The sequence below is a fragment of the Crocuta crocuta genome, unplaced genomic scaffold (genome assembly GCF_008692635.1).
Source record: "Crocuta crocuta isolate KB4526 unplaced genomic scaffold, BGI_CrCroc_1.0 scaffold1079, whole genome shotgun sequence".
Lineage (NCBI taxonomy): Eukaryota > Metazoa > Chordata > Mammalia > Carnivora > Hyaenidae > Crocuta > Crocuta crocuta.
In genome coordinates this window covers 114,928-135,517 of record NW_027529995.1, presented here as the reverse complement: position 1 = coordinate 135,517, position 20,590 = coordinate 114,928, and the positions used below count along the sequence as shown (strand labels likewise).

The 20,590-nt window shown below is 37.1% G+C and overlaps 1 protein-coding gene across 1 annotated transcript in view; it reads right to left on the bottom strand.

Annotated features, from left to right (window-relative positions):
• DOCK3 (dedicator of cytokinesis 3) overlaps nucleotides 1-20,590 on the bottom strand; it is a 194,813-nt gene that overhangs the window by 116,749 nt on the left and 57,474 nt on the right. The window contains exons 7-9 of the mRNA XM_077763419.1: nucleotides 16,598-16,679; nucleotides 11,104-11,164; nucleotides 9,706-9,853 (exon numbers count right to left, since the gene is read on the bottom strand). Coding sequence (XP_077619545.1) covers nucleotides 9,706-9,853; nucleotides 11,104-11,164; nucleotides 16,598-16,679 — 291 coding nt within the window. The remainder of the gene's footprint in view (nucleotides 1-9,705; nucleotides 9,854-11,103; nucleotides 11,165-16,597; nucleotides 16,680-20,590) is intronic.

Here is a 20,590-nt window from a genome sequence, read left to right as displayed (position 1 = left end):
GACAGAGAATCTGAAACAGGCTCCAAGCTCTGAGCTGGCTGTCAGCACAGAGCCCGATGCGGGGCTCAAACCCACGAACCGTGAGATCATGACCTGAGCCGAAGTTGGACGCTTAACTGACTGAGCCACTCAGGTGCCCCATGTTTAAGAAATTTTAAAGAGTTGTTTGTAAGACCTTTAAGTCTGCATTTTTAGAAGGGGCCTACTATAGGTAGGCAACGGTTAGGGTATATTTCAATATTTTATTTCCCTTAATTCTGTAAGATAGGTATTGCCATGTTCATTTTACTGAGAGCAGTGAAATGAAGCTTGGGTCTAAACAGAGGTCTCCCTGGTCCCCAAAGCTGGTGCAGAGAAAAAGAATCTAAAGAGTACTGTAGCCCTGAAAACCTTACTCCTACACTAGGCTTCAGGGTACTTGTGTCCCTGATGTCAGTCAGCATTCCCAATTTGTCTCTACCTAACTGCAACTATCATGACTATGGTTTAAAACTGAATTTAGTGCAAATACTCCATATTAAAATTCTTTCTCATTGGGTGTGACCTGCTTTATTTTGGCCTTTATTTTGTTGAAAGTCCTAAAAAGCTGGAAAATAGGCAACAACCTACAGATTTAAGAACACTACTGATGCTGACCACTGTTTCATGTAGTCCTTACTCACAGTGCAGAAGAAGAGAGAAGTATCCATAAGAATGGAGAAAAACAGCACATATTTCTATAAAAATGGCCTATTTGAACAGAATCTCTAAGACCAATCTGACACAAATAAACCAATTTGATATATTCTGGATGTGTACTCATAGCCATGAGAAACTGTATTTTTATTTATGAGACATTTAAGCTATTTCTTTTTTTTTTACAACTTATATATGTTTATTTTGGCACAAACTATTTAAAAAAAGACAAATAGCGCGTGCGCGCACACACACACACACACACTTTAACAGGAATACTTAATTTAACTTTTCTTTCCAGGTGATAGAAGGGATTCTTCCACGGGTAACAGTTTTGCCCCTATTAGTCACTTTCCTGGGAGAAGAAGTGACTTCTTTGGCCAATGCTTTTAGAAGAAAGACCAGGGCATGAACATCTCATTTCTGCCTCTCCCCTCTTTTGGGACCAACCTATTTGCTGAAAACACACAATCCCTCTGTGCCACCACAGAGGCTCCACATTGATGATGAGTCTAATAGTCTAATTCAGGGTTCATGTTAATCACAAGTTGTAGCGGGTTGAATGGTGGCCCCTAAAAAGATATATCCATGTGCTAATCCCTGGAACCTGTGAATGTTACCTTATTTGGAAAAAGGGTCTTTGTAGATATAATTAAACTAAGGATCTTGAGATCAGTAGATAATCCTGGATGATCTGGGTGAGTCCAACTTCAATGACAAATGTCCTTAGAGAAAGGCAGGAGAAGATTTAAGAGATGAGAAGTTGTTACAGACAGAAGAAGAGGAGGCAATGTGACCACAAAAGCAGAATTAGAAAGATGAAACCCAAAGACAAGGCAGGCTTGACAGCTCCCAGAAGATGCTAAGAACAGATTTTCCCCTAGACCTTCCAGGAGGAGTGTGGTCCTGCTGGCATCTTGATTTCAGATTTGTGGCCTCCAGATTGTGAGAATAAATTTCTATGTTATAAATCAACACAGTTGTGGTAATTTGTTATAACAGCCATGGGAAACAAACACAAAAAGTCCATGTGGCTCATTGATCTAAATAAACCATGATCTCAAATTTAAGTTTTCTTGTTAATAAAAGTCTTTCATGTTTATCTATACTTCTTACAATACACACATGCATATATACATGTACACACTATAAATTTCGACTCTACTCTATATAGTATATCCATTTTTATTTATACCAGCTGAACATTTTGCTCTCAGAACTAATCTACTGATACCCATTACCTTCCTCAAACTGCAACAAACAGCATTTTATTCTGAGTTTACTAAGCTGAAATTGTTAAATAATTGGGAATGAAGATTGACCTTCGTCAAGTGTCTTTTTTTGATATCAGAATGATTATATGGCTTTTCACTTTTGGATAACTAATATGCATTATATGCTAATTGCACTGTGATCAGAGAGTGTGTCTTGTGTCTTATGGAATTTATGGAAATTTTTTCTATGAATAATTTTGTAAATGTTCCACAGGCACTGGAAAAGATGTATTCTGTTGATTGGATAAAAGATTTGTTTAGAGCTGGGAGGACCATATGGCTTGATGAGCTGGGATACTACATTTACACCTGCTGTTCTGGCATCAACAGCACTCCTTTTGACTATCAGAATGTCCTGATTTAGATGATAAATTATGTTCACCCTACCTGGAGGCAGGAGAGTAAGAGGTTAAGAGCATGGTCTCTTACCGAGCTGCTCAGGCACATGCCTCATGACTCTATGCCCTGTTTCCTTATCCATAAAAGAGGGGTAACAACAGCCTATGGTGAATGTTCAAAGATGCTGACTGTTATTTTCTGTCACATCAGTCTTATTCAGAGTCTCTCCCTAAGTCAGATTTATTTACCTGATTTAAATATTTATTTCCATCCTTACTTATTTTTGTCTTCCTGTATGTCAAGACACATGTTAAACTCTCTTGCTTTCATTGTACTTTTATCTTCTCTTTGTATTTCTAATTAACTGACTATAATAATTTTGAGTCAACATTATTATATGCATAAGGGTCACAACAATGATATCTTCAGTATAAATTCCACCACACATCAGTATAAAATGCCCTTTCTATTACTGTGGAGGGAAAAAAGGGCTTTCTGGAATTATGGCAAGCTGGAGGTAGAGAGGTCAGTAAGGACACCTGGGCTCTGGCTCTCCTTTCTCTCACCAGTTAATGAGGAAACATGGAACACCAGGTCTTCAGGCCAACACACCTCACTGCCACAGGACGTGGCAACTCTCACCAGTTAAGAAGGCTGAATTTGGTCAACTTCCTTTAAACTGAACTACATGGACTGTTGGGCAAATTTCTCCAGAATGGGATTATGAATCCTCAATCTAAGGGCTAGCAGAGTAGTAACCTTCCAATTTGCAGAGACCAAGTAATCTGGGGCTGGTCCTGCTGAGGATTCTGGGGCTGAGAGAGTAAGTGGTGCTGTCATGTGCTGTCTCTGTGCCTGCCCTGAGAGGCCACTTTGCTTCCAGTGAGATCATGTGTTCTTGGAGGATGAAATATGAAACTGAATTTACCTTTAGGGAGAGAGAGGGGGAGAGAGGGGGAGGGGGGGAGAGAGAGAGAGAGAATGTTCTTTTTCTATTAGTCCTGACACTCCTGACATAGCACACCCATTTCATACCTTTTACCTTACAATTTATCATCAATATTGTGACACTTGTTTGTATTTGATTCTTTTTTAAAAATTTTAATGTTTTTATTTATTTCTGAGAGAGAGTGCACGCGCAAGAGAGGGAGGGAGACAGCATGAGCAGGGGAGGGTCAGAGAGAGAAGGAGACACAGAATCCGAAGCAGGCTCCAGGCTCTGAGCTGTCAGCACAGAGCCCAACGCGGGGCTCAAACCCACAAACCATGAGATCATGACCTGAGTCGAAGTTGAGCGCTCAACCGACTGAGCCACCCAGGCACCCCCTTATTTGATTCTTATATTTAGCTGCTTTATTTTTATACTTCTTGTGTATCATTTTTATGAATATCATGAGTATCATATGTATAGATTCTGTGTGTTTACTTTATTTTGGAAATTTTTACCTAAAAGAATTTTCCTTCATCTCAATTATCTTAATTGTTATAATTGATATGAATGGGTCTTCTTCTGTCCTTTCCTCTAGGCTTTCTGATTTTTTTTACTTTTATTATTATTTTTAATTTATATCCAAGTTAGTTAGCATATAGTGCAACAATGATTTCAGGAGTAGATTCCTTAATGCCTCTTACCCCTTAGGCTTTCTGATTTTTAAATGCTCTTTTACAGCAGTTTTTTGTACTGTATGGTCTATGTTCTTACATGTATCTTTGTGATAGATGATTATATATCTTGTATTTATTTCTACTAGGGTTTAATTCAGGTTAGACATGTTCAAATTTTTACACAAATATTAATGCAGTTTTTAATCCAATTTGTGTCTTTATTATTATTAGTTAATAAAAATATGATAACCCAAGCTACAGCAACAAAAGCTACCCATTGGCCACAAAGAATTGACACTTAAGAATAACATGTCAAGTAAAGCCTATAATATGCCTTCTATTCCTAGAATTTTTTATTGTTTCTGTTTTTGAATCATTATAGGATAAATGAAAGATTAACTTTTAAATTAAAATATGATCACTACCATTCTCTTGTTCTATGAAGAAATGCCATTAGTTCACTGAGTCACTTACTCAACTGTGGTGTTGACCATCTCTTTCTCTGTAAGATGGTGAGGTCCCACTCAGTGCACAGGATTGGTATAAAGTTTCAATGTGATTATATATCTAGAAGGGCTCTGAAAGAGCACAGAATATGAAGCAAATGTACACTGGCATTACTACTAAGAATAGGTTGACATTTTATGTGACTCTATAGAGTAATGAAGATATTATGCATGGAATTATACAGAATTTGTAGTTTAGATGTAAAAGTGGAACTTGCCAATAACCAAGAGTCATTAGCAAAAAAACAAGAAACAAAAAACAGGAAACTCCTTTTTAGATGACATGCAGCATGCCCATTACTTGGTTATACCTCATTTCCTCTCATTTATTTACCAGTTTTTTCTTGTTTGATTCACTAGTTCATATGGATTTTTTTGGTCTCTTATATTACCTTATTTCTTTTTTTTCAAATTTTATAGATGAGGTAACTGAAGTTCAGGGGATTAGGGTGATTTCTGCAAATCTTACAGCTTCTATCTACCAATCACCTCATCTATCCAATTACCTAATAGATGAAAGTATTATCTTAAAAAGAATCAAGATGGGGTCATACATACCACTGGATACTTTTATTTATATTATTTTAGGTTTTTAAATGTTTACTTATTTTTGAGAGAGAGCACAAGCAGGGAAGGGGCAAAGAGAGAGGGAGACACAGAATCTGAAGCAGGCTCCAGGCTCTGAGCTGTCACCACAGAGCCAGAAGCGGGGCTCCAACCCACAAACCAGTGAGATCATGACCTGAGTTGAAGTCGGATGCTCAACTGACTGCGCCAACCAGGAACCCCCATCTGGCTACTGTTAAATTGGCTACTAAAGTTGTTATATGAAGGCAGTTCTGTGTTTGTCTACTCTTATAGCCATCATTCTTTCAATGTCACTCTCCCTGCAGAACAGAAAGGGAAGGGAGAACACACGTGTGTTTTCCAAGCCTGTGGCAGAGAATACTTGGGAACTCAATGAGCCAACACTTATGTGTATGTTAGAGTCATGACCTTCTCACTTCTACATGAACAGCAATAACCTGAGCTGACTTTCTTTACTCTGGCTTATGCTTAATGAGTTCTGTTTTGCAGCAGCACACACACACACACAAACAAATCCACTGGGCTCTGAGGCTAGAGATAGTAGGCACTGCAAGTCAAAACAGAGTAGTTCCATGGCCATAGACCTTTTGGATTTAGGTCTTCTTTGTATGGCCTGAGCAGACATTTGCTGTAGATGCTCATACACTGACAACATACACAGCAGGTAATGGTCCTGGTGGATGATGATCCATGGAAAATTGGAAAGGAAATGCATAGAAATTGGGAAGGCCTGAGCTAGGAGAGGGAGAAATATGAGTTACTGCCTTAACTGAGTTGCAAGTGAGGAGTATTTTCATTTAATGTTGTTATACCTAAAGACTTGAGCCTTTATTTTTTGTCTGTACCAAAACAGGATGGTCCAATGGCCCTTTACCCATCTAAGAATAGCTGCTTGTTTAAGAATGACTCCTAAACAAGTACTCTCAACTTGAGGCAGTTTCATGGATAAAGTGGCTATGAAACAAAGACTCTAAAAGCAGCGTTCTGAGGAAATGGCTGTTACAAGGATACAAGGAGAGGGTCCCTTCCAATCATCACAAAAGAGAAAAGTTTGCCACCTTATTTTCCATTATCACAAATCCATTCATGATATAGGGCATTCTCTGAATCCCTTTATTTTGAATGTCATAGCACTGTTTTGGGTAAGTTACATTAGCTTGAAATTATATATCAATCAATGCAAGTTTTAGATGCTTATACAGCTTACTGACAGAATTGGTTAAGAAAAAATTTTTAAGGGACGCCTAGGTGGCTCAGTCGGTTAGGTGACCGACTTCCGCTCAGGTCACGATTTCGCAGTCTAGTTTGAGCCCCGCGTCAGGCTCTGTGCTGACAGCTCAGAACCTGGAGCCTGCTTCAGTTTCTGTGTCTCCCTCTTTTCCCCTCCCCTCCTCAACTCTGTTATCTCTCTCTCTCAAAATTAAATAAGCATTAAAAATTTTTTAAAAAAGCAAAATTTTTTAAATAGCAAAACTACACAGATTTAGTAATTATCCTTAGGCATGACTTCCAAATTGAAGAGTTGGATGTTACTGTAAAGCTCACCTTAAAAGCAACAAGTAAATGGCTGTATCATTAAGGTCACATACATGGGCCTGTGGGACAGATGAAGACACAGAAACATAAAGTGTCCAAATGTTCAGCAAAAATGTAATTTAGTCTCGAGATGAACTTTCAGTGAAAGTATCATCAAGGATTCAAAGAGTGATATATCAAAAACAACCTGATGGGAGCGCCTGGGTGGCTTAGTCGGTTAAGCGTCCGACTTTCGCTTAGGTCATGATCTCACGGTTCGTGGGTTCGAGCCCCGCGTCGGGCTCAGTGCTGACTGCCAGCTCAGAGCCTGGAGCCAGTTTCAGTCTGTGACTCCCTCTCTCTCTGACCCTCCCCTGTTCACGCTGTCTCTCTCTCCTAGAAATAAATAAAACATTAAAAAACAATTAAAAAAAAAACAAACAACCTGATGGAAGTAAAAATGTGCCTTGGAAAACCATGTCAGATGACACAGAAAGTGGCTCTAATGTTGGCAAGAAACTGATGGCATGGTTGCATATGAAGAATTTGATTAAAATTTTCTCATCCCACACGAGAGTGGGGAAAAAGCAATAGTTCTCAATTTCATATAACATGTGATTGAGTATGTAATGGGTAATACACATTTAATATGATTTAAAATATAACATAATAGATTTAATATTTAAGTAGTTTTTATTTATTTCATTAAGGTTGACCTAAAAATGTTTATCTGAACTGTCTCACTGTGAATTTGGAGAATGGTCATTACATATTCAGAAGCATTATGTATTTGGTCACATGCATCATTTACAGCACTCTGACTTCACCCTAGTGTTGGCTTTGGCTTCTTAGCACTCTTCTCCTTTTGTGTCCTAGTCTCCAGGTTCAATATGCCCTGTGCCTGCCTGTGATCCCACTCCCTCTGGCCAAGAGGAAACATATATCTATATCAGATTGAATTGCATATAGTGGTTACAATAGCTAAAACATGGAAAGAGACTAAGTGTCCANGGGGGGGGTGGGCATGGAGGAGGCACTTGTGGGGATGAGCACTGGGTGTTATGTGGAAACTAATTTGACAATAAACTATTTGTAAGAAAAATAAAATAAAATAAATAAATTAAAAAAAAGAATTGCATATAGTAGTTACTTCTTTGTGACTTTTAAGGCTTCTGGGTCATTAAGAAGCTACCTAGTTTTCATGCTTTGGCTTCTTGTTGAGATTTTCTTAAAAGGATGTGGCATCTTTACCACACACATGACATTAAACAACATCTATAAAGCCAGAACAATGGCTATAGCAAGAGATATGTGGGAGCTTCAATCTTTACTGGTTGAGGCTGACTCTGAATAATGAAAGAAATGATGAGAATGTCAACAACTAATGAGATACTTTGCCAATTCATTGATTAAAATTATACAAGGTTTTTTTTTCAATCCTTGCAAAATCCTGTCCTAACAAAGGCTAAAAAACTATCAATAGCAATTAGTAAACCCTTTACGCTTCCAATTCAATCTAACAAGCCTGTCCCATGAAACTTATTGTAAAACATTGCTTCTCCTGAGGGCTGGATTCACTGTGCTGATGTGGATTTAAAACACAAATCCTAGAGGAATTGTATACCGTGCATAAAATCAATTTCACAAACATGCAGTTGGAAGTTTGTTTCACAGTCTTAATATTTTCAAATGGAAAAATTATCCTACATTTTGATTTTATTAGTCCTCCAAAAAAAAAGTTTGGTAACCGTCTTCTGTTGTTTTAGAAGCAATTAGGCCAATTAAGCCTGACAGCATGATTTCAAGAGGGATGCTGTGCAAGCCCCTATCCACAATGAGAACTTGCACTGAAGCAAGGAACAGCTGATACATGCAAAGAGATGCAATTCAGGAGTGCTATTTATAAACTCCTTGCCCTTGGGGAGGATAAAGTGGAGTAAAAGATAATGATGATGACTTTGGAATCCTGTTTAGTCCTTTTCAAAGGGAGGAAGATGTTTCAAGAAGCAGTTCCTGCCAGTCATCAATGAAGAGATTTGGTATACGGAGCAAGTCTCTGACTGATGCATGAAAGGAAGAGAAAACCCACCAAAATTTCCTTTGTAGGGTACTATTCCAAAGGAAGATCCTCATTCCATAATGTACAGAACTCTGAACAGAATAGTACTTATGGCAAAACAGGTAATAAAGGGGTCTGGACTTATATTTTGAAATTAATAAAATATGGTTGATTTTAAAAGGCCCAAATTAAGTGTAATTGTGAACTAAGTTCATTTCATGCCTGAATTAGAACAGACAATACAGAAAAATATCCACACAATATTATGATGCAGATATATTAACATGGTGATTGACACTATTAGATTTCATTTGGAAAAACAGTATTGGGTTAAAACCAAAGAGGACAGATCATTGTTTTTGTTTTTTTTTAATTCTCAGAGTTAGAAACACACTTGCTTTAAAAACTCACTAAACTCACCACTGATCATGTTTTCAGCACTACAATTCATTCCTAAGTCTCTACCTGCAAAGACAGATGATATGCCTCAATTTTGTGGGTTTTTTTCTTCATTTGTTTCTTTCTGTTGCTTAATAAGAATCAGGAGGAGGATGCACTGCTTCTATAAGGCAGATCCATTGGCTGTTGAACACTAAAAATAATGCCAGGGCTAGTTGGGTGTGACTTATGGATCTGTGGTCCCAGAAGTGAAGAGTGAAACCATAGCTCCTTAGAAAATCTTGCTTTTCTTTAGACAGGCAATTTGACTCATGATCGTTCTTTGAAGCAATTTGCATCGGTACCTAGCTCAGTTACAATAGCTAGGGGGCATCTTTAGACAAAGATGACTTTTTTACATCCAAAATACATATGAAATTGTACTATTAGTTTTTCTATAAAAATGTAATAATGTTGGTTAATCCTAGATAGAAAAGGCAGTATAGAAGTCTATACTGCCAGACTTCTAGCTTAGAATTTTCCAAATTCAGCTGCTTTAGGATCACCTGGGAAACTTACTAAAAATATAGCTTCCTGGGCCCCACCACAAACCTTAGATCAAAATCTCTGCATTTTCAAAAAACTCCCTATCCTACATATTATGGTGGCTCTGTGTCCCATAAAGCTTGAGCACTGCTGCTCTCAAAGGTAGTGCTGGAATGCCTTATGTTGCAAATCATTAATATTTTTGATGTCTATTACTTACGTGTAAACCTTAAGAACAAAATCCTTTTCTTCCTTTAATTCTGTGAGTGACTGCAGAACATCCAGGATGCTTAGGACCGCACAGCCATATGGTCGCCGGTAGTGCAGGTGAGCAGGGCCTTTCTTTGAGTCATTCAGGAGCATTCGGCCTGAAGCACAGCAGAAAACACCAGTTAGACTGAGAACTCCATGCTCCTCTTCAGTATCACCTGATTGTCATCCAAAGACGCCAGAGCTATAGGCGCTTAAATGGGAAGACTAACTTAGGATCGAAGGGAGCCATCCAAGGATGCAGAATCTTTATCTGGAGGAATGCCAAACAGGTCTTTGGCCAGGGCTCTTCCCCTGCACCACATTCAATCGATCATCTTTATTATCTACCTTAATATCAACAGTCCATTTATTAATCATATTAGAATGAAACAGTGGTTTTACAAATTTTTTAGAAAAACCACTGTGTTAATAGACTTAAACTTCTTAGGCATATCAAGGATACAAAGTTTAATGTTTTAGCTGCCAGGTAAAAACTACGTATGTAAAGATAGTAGCAATGTGTTATTCTTCCAACCAAATTTTGCCATCAAAGCTGCTCCTGAAGCACTGCTGGAGCCAAAGCAGTCTCAGAAAGTGAATGGGACCTTGTTTTTCCTGCCTACCAAGGCTGTGCCTATAGTGGCAAGAGGACTTGTAAAAACCAAACTGGAACCTCAGCAAATGCTTATTAAGTACAGCAAAACAAAACCCAAAAGTATAGCAAAATAGGTGTTTTGTTGGCAAAGGATTAAAAAATATTCTTTGACAAAAATGTACGTATTCCTATGGAGAAGACTTGGTTAGTCATACCCCCCAAATTATGCCATATGCCTGAAATAAAGCTGAACAAATCACCAACAGTAGCAAAAATTACTGTTTTCATCTTGGGTGGGGGTGAAAGTGATATACCACACATCTACTGCAGCAAAGACAATAACTATAATTTAGTGGAAAACAGCACAGATACATACTTTTGGAAACAAAACGCAACAAAGGCCATTCACCACCAATTAAGTTGGCAAGTCTGCAACCTGCTGTAAGACCTCTGAAGTGGAAAGCTGGTACAAATGCAGGGCATTATGATGGAAAGAATATGAAAAATCAGACCACTTGAAATAAAGAGCTTGGGTCCAAAAACAAGCAGGGAGCAGAAGATTTTAAGTGAAAAAAAAAATGCTTTCATTTATGTCACATTCACAGCTATCACAGCAGCTGAGCCTAAGGTAGAGTTCCAATACAAACTGGACTCTCAACCTGAGACATGACAGTAGGTAAGAGCTAGGGAGATGATAAAGCTCAAACATAGTAGATACTTATCCCAAGGTGGGCTGGTCTTAGTCATGTGAACGGATAAGGTCGACAGTACCTATTCGTATCACATGTGCTACTATATATAAATCTCTCTTCATATCTTTGCTGCTCAAATCCTAAGAAAAGAAAAAGAAACAAGTAAAGTAAGGCAATGAACACACAGAAAATAATAAAAGTTCATTTTGAACCTCATAATCATTTGCCTTTGTTGCTTTTAGCAGATGTTACAGATGGGGAGGGGACTAAAGCACATAGTGGTTCAGTGTTTATAAGATTCTTGCAGTGAAAGTTTGAATATCCTATATGCCTCTGGAACTTTATCTTATTGATAATATTTTTCCAATAAATATCTATAAGAGTTCTCACGTTATAAATCATTTTGATATTGCCTTATCCATGTTAATTATATTACATAAAAAATTTTATAACAAAAGGAGTATTCCATGCAGGAAAAAAATAGGAAAACACCAATAACCTTATTAATGATGAAAATTCTAAGTTTATTCTATGCTAATTTTATGTTTGTTCTGTTGTGCACAATGATTATTATACACTAGATATGTTCCCTTGTGAATAGAGTATTTTAGCCTTAATGAAACCCCAATAATTGGATGTCCATTTCTAAATTTAGATATGCATCATCCATACTGAAGTATAATGCTGAAAATAATCTTATCTGGAAAATTCTAAGGGCTTCCTATAAATAAACAAATCTAATCCAATCAGGGACTTTTAAAATTAGAGTTATGAAAGTGACTTTATACATTACGTTATTTATGCTAAGAACACATTTTGAAATAAAAATTATTATTTATTATTATAAAAATCATGATTGTGTATTTATACTTTCATTGTACTTAAAGTAATAAAATACTCTTTAATGTATACTCTGTTTCAGACTTTTCACCAGGTCAACCCACTATTTATTCTGAAATACTGCTGTGAGTTGATGATGATTGATGGAATAACCTCTGTCCTTAATGGGACAGAGTCCCAAGATTTCTCTTTTGTTTCTAAAGAAAAGTTCCCTTAGTTTCCTTTCCTTCCTATCTTTCATCTTTTGATTGGTGCCACAGTCTTTTGTCTTTTTAGTAAAGCCAGGAAAGGGACAATCAAGTGGCAGTTGTAACTTCGAATGAGCCTTGAGATCCAGAGTCTCCATGTTTGCTTTATTTTTATACCTTGTTGCAGGGATAGGACCACGGTGAGGCAAGTAAGGCATCTAAGATGCAAAGTTTAAGGAGGTCTCACTCTCAGGGTCCTGGGCTTTGCTTACCTCCCTGTAGTCCCAGCTCTGCCCCGTGGAGTGGGACAAAACATATGAAAGGAAAGGAGACATTGAAAAGTAATGAGCAAGGGTGAAATTGAAACTTTTAGATTCTAGATGGTTATGATGTCTCACCAAATTCTTGATGGAATAATGAAACACGCTTATAATGAAATAGAGTACAAAATAATTTAACATAAATTGGTATCTCTGGAAATACAAAGAAATATTTTTACATGAAGGACGTCTTTCGATATTGAAAAAGGATGGTTCAGGCTCCATTTCACCAGTTCCTTTAATTTAGAAATGTAATTTAAAACAGTATCCTCAAAATATCACTGTATTTTGACACGTATTAAAAATGGCTACTAAATAAATAAAAATTAAAAAACAGATTACCACTTATATGTGCTTTTTTAGGGACTGAAATATATCTATTTACTGAAAGATATAGAAATGTTTGACACATTTCAAAATGAATGGTTCCTCTATATAGCTTGGACTGTGTTAATCCAAACTATCAAATAACCAATGTAATTACTAATCCCTATATCTCAGAATGCAAGTCAGTTACCAAAGATGATCAAACACTAATATCAGTTGTATACATGAACACAGGACCTCTCTCTTGGCTCTCAGTACATGGAAGACAGAAAACTTAAATATAATTTATGGTATTTTCCAAGTAGTTCCAAGTGGGGGCCCTGTCTTAACCATGTTGTACACGGTATCCAGAACTCTCTGTGGTATTTATTTGAAGTGAATAAATATATAATGGTAATATTCAGTACAAAAAACATTTTAAATAAAATTATTGTGAGTCCCACATAATTTCAATGTCAAATTTCAATGTGAAAGCTACCTTATTAAACATAAGTGTATAGTTAAATACAGCTACCATAGAGTTAGTAAACATACAGTCTTCAAGACTAAGTACGAAGTAGGACTATCCATATTAAAATACTCACAAAACCTGTAAAACCAAGATGGGAGGAGAGATTTCCACCATTCATCTAGTGAGCGGAATTTGAATTTAGATTTACTCACTGGAGCATATACACTCCAATACTACTCAGGTCTCTTCAGGGCTCAGCATCTTTTTTTTTTTTTTTTTAATTTTTAAATATTTATTTATATTTGAGAGAAAGAGATAGTGTGTGAGTGGGGGAGGGGCAGAGACACAGAGACACAGAGACAGAATCTGAATCAGGCTCCAGGCTCCAAGCTGTCAGCACATAGACTGACATGGGGCTTGAACTCACAAGCTGTGAGATCATGACCTGAGGTGAAGTCAGATGCCCAACCAACTGAGCCACCCAGGTGCCCCTCAGGGCTCAGCATCTTAGACTCAAGTTAATGACGTTCCATTCGAAACATGGAAAAGTCAACTCACTTTCCTATGCCTGAACTGCCCTTTTTCTGTAGAGATAATAGGATTTATAAATATAAAAGAAAGCCAATTTGTTCATACTTATACTACAGAAGAGGCAGAAGAGTATAAATAAATGTAGAAAATCTAATGACAATGAAAGCAAGGAAAACAGCAGAAGTTCATTTTCTGAGTTGGTCACTCAAATATGATAAAAAATAAATATATTCATTTACTTATGTAACAAATCATATGGAGGCCTTAGTATTTGCCAGTCCTTGTATATGAATCACTAAATATCGAATAATGAGCAAATCCACAGACACATTCTCACACACTCATACACATAGCCATTGTTTATCATGAAAGTCAGCAAAATCCTCACTGTATTTGTATTAGACATTCACATAAATATGAAACACCTCCTTCTTGATAAAATTCTTCCTGGACAGGAAGCTCTGAATCTAACAAGGGCAGAAAAAAACACAGGTTTTACAGAGAACAAGGTTGAACCATGAATAATGTGCTTGTCTGTAATGTGGCTCTGAAGTCTGCTTATGTAATCCTGCAAACCTGCAGTTTGTATTGTCCTCTCTTCTTATGCTAAGGTAGGCTAACAGGCTGGCAATGACCACAGTTCTGGCTGCATTTTTGTGCATTTACTCACAAACTTTGTAGCACATGTGTCAATCTGGAAAACTCCTTTATCTCATAGGAGGAACTCAAGTCTTAAGTGAGAAAACAGGTTCCCCCAAAATTATTATTTCAAATAGCTTAAAGTAGAACGTGAAAATTCTGGCTAAGACAATCTTGTTCAAAAATTTCAAGTGCTTTGTAAAAATTTCTCAAATCACTTTTTGGGGTCTTAAAAAAATCCAGGGTTGTACCGCAAAGGGAACTATAAAAGTGGTATTTTTAGCAGCCTTGTCTTCCCATTGTGGCAGAATAAGAGCACCTCATGAATGCTATGTGCATCTTTGATTTATAAAGTCAGAGCACAGCTTAGGCCTCTGGGCCCATATAGATAATTAAAATGCTGCAAAATGAAATTTTTGATTTACTGTAATTACACTGAAATATCATCATAATTAAGTTCATTTTTCAAGAGACAAGAACTGCACTCCTGATATTCAAGGACAGCACATGTACAAAGCTCTGTTCCTACCATGCCAAAGAACAAGGAATCAATGATTTCTTTTGCTGCTTTAACCAAATAATGTCAGAGAACCAGGATCTAGAAAGACCTCCTACAGTCACTGAGGCATTCTAGACAGATGGGTGTCTCATTTTTTTTTTCTAATTCTGTTTCAGAAAAATGGCCCCAGAGATTACCTTGGTGTTTAGACACTCTCACTTCAGAAGCTCTCTCTCAGAATTCTAATCTAAATCCAATTAATGACAACTTGTACTGTTTCCCTTTCTCCTACTGAAGAAACAGTATTGATTTTCCCAGACTAAACCATTGTACCTCCCGTAACTGCCTTCATAGGTCTGCTTTTTTTTTTTTTTTTTTAATGTTTTTTATTTATTTCTGAGAGAGAGAGACAGTGTGAGCAGGGGAGGGTCAGAAAGAGAGGGAGGCACAGAATCTGAATCAGGCTCCAGGCTCTGAGCTAGCTGTCAGCACAGAGCCCAATGCAGGGCTCAAACCCATGAACTGTGAGATCATGACCTGAGCCCAAGTCAGACGCTTAACTGACTGAGCCACCCAGGTGCCCCATCATAGGTATGCTTTACCTACTCTTTCTTCTTGTATTATCTCATAAGGTTTGAATGCTGAGCTCAATGATGGATAAAAAAAAATCACTTTAGCTTTACTTGTCTCATAAATCTTTCTGTACATCTGGGGCATTTTCAATAGGAACAATCCCTGTGAAAGTGGCTTCTGATTCTGCAGTAACATTGTCTGAGGTTTTGAAAGATAAAGTTGTAGTAAATGAACAAAAAAGTCAGGTAAACAAATCCTATTTTATTTTTCAGAGAAAGTCACATATCAGATCCTTAGATAAGTCCCATTTATGTCTAAGAGGCACAATGTAAGCTTTGAGCCACCTGACTGTCACCCATCAACCATGCACCACACATAAGGGCAGTGACACTGTGAGACTATCACACCTCCTTTCATTAATGGGTCTTAATGTATCTCAGTATCACTGAAGCAGTTCAAGGAATCCATGAGAGTCAAAAGTGGTTTAAAACTATAACACAGTCTTGTTTTTCCCTTCAGCAAATAAACTAACTAAAATAAACAAAACTGCACACTTAGTTTTTTTAACTAAATAAAAAACATTAATAAATCAGAATCAACCTGAAGAATTCACAAGGCATTGTGGTACTGTGAGGCTGAGCACTTTCCATAAGCAGGTTACTAAACCTTCTCTGAGCTGATGACTATGATCTTAGAGACCATCATGACAGCATGGTTATTTGGAAAAAATGAAAGTATAGATCATAGCAGGAAAAGACCCACCATTTGATATGTGAGAGAGATTAACTACTTAGTTTGTTTCTCCTTCTATGCACTATGCACTCACTAAAAAACTGCAAAGCTGTAAATCTGGTGGATGCCTTTAGAGAAACTATACTTCTACATCAGAGAAATTCTCAGTGACCTTAAATAAGAATAGTAAGAAAGACTCTTGTCAGATTTTGTCTATTCTATTAAATAGCTTATAAAAACTACACTAGTTAAATGTACTTGATTGTATTTCTTTAGTAATAATTCAGTTAAAAATTGTAGCTGATTTCGGTTTTAAGTATTTCATTAAAAGCTGACAGAAACATAAATCAAGTCCTATTCTCCCCATTATGTGGGGAAGTAAGAATAAAGGCTTGTTTCCAGGGTGACAAAATCCACACAGCAGCCCCTGGCTAGAGTCAACAGCAGAGAAGGGAAAGAGAATTTGCACATACTGTAAAAAGGGCACACATTCGTTCTATCTTCTCTGGGTTCCTTGGCCCACCATTCTTGTTCAGTCTCACCAGAAACCGCTCACTGAAATGTAGGAGAGAGAGACAGAGAAATGTAAGGGACCACATGCTCCAGAACAAATAAAAAGGGCATTTATAGAGAAACCCTTAACACTTTCAGAACAGCTCATAATGACAGGCAAGGCCAAAAGTACATGTCTAGTGGCAGGACACTATTTTTCTTGCCAAGCAGCATGTACTGGACACTATAAACTGCCTAAAGGCTGTTGTTGTTTATTTGCTGGTGGTGGCTCTTCTATCCCTAAAGGTGTATGCTCCCTGAGGGGGCCAATGAAGATAGTATCTAATTAGTATTTTTTTCTAAATACCCCCAAAGTGCCAATCATAACACTAAGCCCACAACAAGCATACACACTCTCTGATATGAACACACAGATCATAAAAATATTCATCATACTAGAGCCAAAAGAATCTACATTACCCAGTTTATGTCTTCCATTATAACTCTTAAGAATCATTTTAGTACTAAGAAAAAAATGTTACAGAGACTTATAAAAACTTGGGCAAAAAGTCAAAGAGGAAGAATGTATTATAACTAAAGTTACAATCAGAATTTTAATAGGGCCATTAAAATATTTTATTCCCCAAACAACAAAGGTTAATTCCTGAAGGAAATTGCTGGATTAAAAAACCTGAGACACAGTGTTTGTGACATCCAGAGAGGTGTCTCTTCATTCTCTCACTCTGGCCTGCTCCTGCCTAGCTCAATTTCCCACCTCTTCATCCCAAGGCTCCCCACCAACTGCAACAAGAAAACTGAGCCATGGCAGAGACTAAGCATGTGATTCTAAAAGTAATCTATTTCTCCTGTGCCTACAGTCATGTACTTGCTACATATATGTGGTATCAGTAAAAAGGCCAGTATTCAAATATTATACTAGGATTAGAAGATATAATATCAACTTCACAGGTTACTTACTTTGGTCATGTATTCATTTGTTCACTTAGTCAACAAATAGTTGTTAAATTCTGTGTGCTAAACATGGGAATACAAATGGAAACAAGATACATACAAGGTACTTTTCTTCATAGAGCTTGTGGTCTTGGTAGACAATTACATACACAGAAATGAAGCTCAGAAATAATTTGGGCCAGATGTAAACTTGAGACTTTTTTCAGCCAGGGGATTGGATGAGAATAAGGAGAAAATGTACACAGAAGGAGAAAAAAAATGGCTTTGGTTGGAATCAATGGGACATTGGTATTTAGGAAATAGTCAAAAGAAGTAGAGCTAGCAAAGTAGACACATGGGGACAAAAAGAAAAACAAGAAAAATAAGGAAGATGGTGGGATGTTGTATTAGTCAAGTGAAGAAAAATCCAAAAGAGGAGTGAGGGGTCTTTGAGGTCAAAGGCCATTGAGAATCAAATGAGACAAGTACAAGAGTGTCCCATGTCAGTTTAGAACAGAGACTAGTATGATTCTTGCAATAGATGTTTTAGTGGAATGGTGGACAAATAGCCCAGTGTGAGGAGTAAGAAGTGAGAAGGCAGAAACATTGAGTCTAGACTAGTCTTTAATAAATAATTATGAACTGGAAGTGATGAATTCATAGCTGAATGGGCATGTTGGGTTGAGGGAGGTCTTTATTAACATGTGTTATAACAAATATATATATATACACATAAGTACACTAATTATATATATGTTATATGTCAATAAAGGCACCAAAATTCAGCAAAGGAGCATAGTAATTTCAATAAATGGTGCTTAACAATCCATATGAATATAACTAAACTGTGATCCTTGCCTACAAGGCAATTAACTTGAATGGATCATAGACCTAAATATAGGAGCTAAAACTATAAAACTGTAAGAAGAAAATACAGGAGAGGGGTGCCTTGGTGGGTCAGTTGGTTAAATGTCCAACTTCAGCTCAGGTCATGATCTCACAGTTGGGTTCAAGCCCTGCATCGGGCTCTGTGCTGACAGCTTGGAGCCTGCTTTGGATTCTCTCTCTCTCTCTCTCTCTCCTCACAGTTGGGTTCAAGCCCTGCATCGGGCTCTGTGCTGACAGCTTGGAGCCTGCTTTGGATTCTCTCTCTCTCTCTCTCTCTCTCTGCCCCTCCCCTGCTTGTGCTCTGTCTCTCTCTGTCTTTCAAAAATAAGTAAAAATGTTTTAAAATTTTATTAAAAAACACAGGAGAAAAATGAAGAGAATACATTTGTATGTTTTACTCACATTTATTATTTCCATATTTAGCATAGAAGAGACAAGTCTTTGTGATCTCAGATTATTAAGCAAATATCATGAATTACAACAAAATGATAAGCTAAACTTTATTAAAATTAAAACCATCTTCTCTTGGAAAGACACTGTTAAGAAAGTGAAAAGAAAGCTAAAGACTAAGAGAAAATATTTACAAATCTAAGAAAGGACCATATGGAGAACATATTATTGAGTTCTGAGAGTTCTTTATAAGTAATAACTCAATTTAAAAATGAACAAAAGATCTGAATAGACCTTCACCAAAGAACATACAAGGACGGCAAATAAGCTTAAGAAAACATTAATCATTACAGAAATGATCATTAAAAGCACACTGAGATACCACTACACACCTATTAGAATGGCTAAATTTAAATATTAAATATACTAAGGGCTGGTGAGAATGTAGAGCAACTATACCTCTTATAAACTGTTGAGGGGAATGCAAAATTCTACAGCCACTTTAGAAAACAGCCTGACAGTTTCTTATAAAGTTAAACATATACTTATTATATGACCCAACAATTCTACTCTTAGGTATTTACTCAGAAGAAATGAAAACTTATGTCCACAGAGAGACCTATATGTGAATATTTGCAGCAGATTTATTCCTAATATACAGGAACTGTAAAGAACCCAAATGTCCAAAAGGAGATGACTGGACAACTCATATAATGGAATATCCATACCATGGTATATTACTTCACAATAAAAAGAACTACTGAGATGTATAATAATATGGATGAATCTCAAAAATGTATGCTAAGTGAAAGAAGCCAATCACAAAAGACAATATACCATATGTCTTCACCTATATTATAATCAAGAATAGGCAAAATTGTAAGGATGGAAATCAGATCAGGAGTTGCCAGGGCAGAGGAAGGAGGGTAGGGATTGACTGCAAAGGTGGATGAAGGTACTTTCTGCGGTGATGAAAGGTTCTACTTGAATATGGTGGTGGTTTCACAACTATAAATTCGTCAAAACTCACCAAACTATGTATTAAACAGAGTAAATTTTACTCTATGCAAATTATAGTTCAACAGCCTGACTTAAAAAACAAAAAAAGATGGGATGTTGGGATGAGCACTTGGGTGTTATATGGAAACCAACTTGACAATAAACTATGAAAGAAAAAAAAAGATGGGATGCACCAAAGAACACTTACTTTTTTAAAAAATTGTTTTTTAATGTTTATTTATTTTGAAGGAGAGGGAGTCAGAGCATGAGCAGGGGAGGGGTAGAGAGAAAGAGGGAGAACACAGAACCCAAAGCAGGCTCCAGGCTCTGAGCTATTAGCACAGAGCCTGATACAGGGCTCAAACTCATGAGCCGTCATACCAGACCTGAGCCGAAGTCAGATGCTTACCCGACTGAGCCATCCAGGTGCCCCAGGAACACTTACTTATAACAGGACAATGTTAGAAGATGAGATACTTAAGGCAGAGGAAAGACAGAAAATAACTGACAAAGGAAAAAGAGGTTCCCATGTCCTTGGAGAACTAAGAGAGTCAAGGAAAGAATGCAAAAGGAAACAACAGGTGTAGATACAAATAAGTTTGTAGTTTTAGTAATGGAAAGTTGAGGCTTATCAGAGAAACAGGAAACAAGAACATCAAAGTAACATTTTTCTGTTACTGTAGTTGATCTATCCTAACACGTGTATAATACATTTAAACCCTCCCCCCCCCCCCCCACAGTCCTTC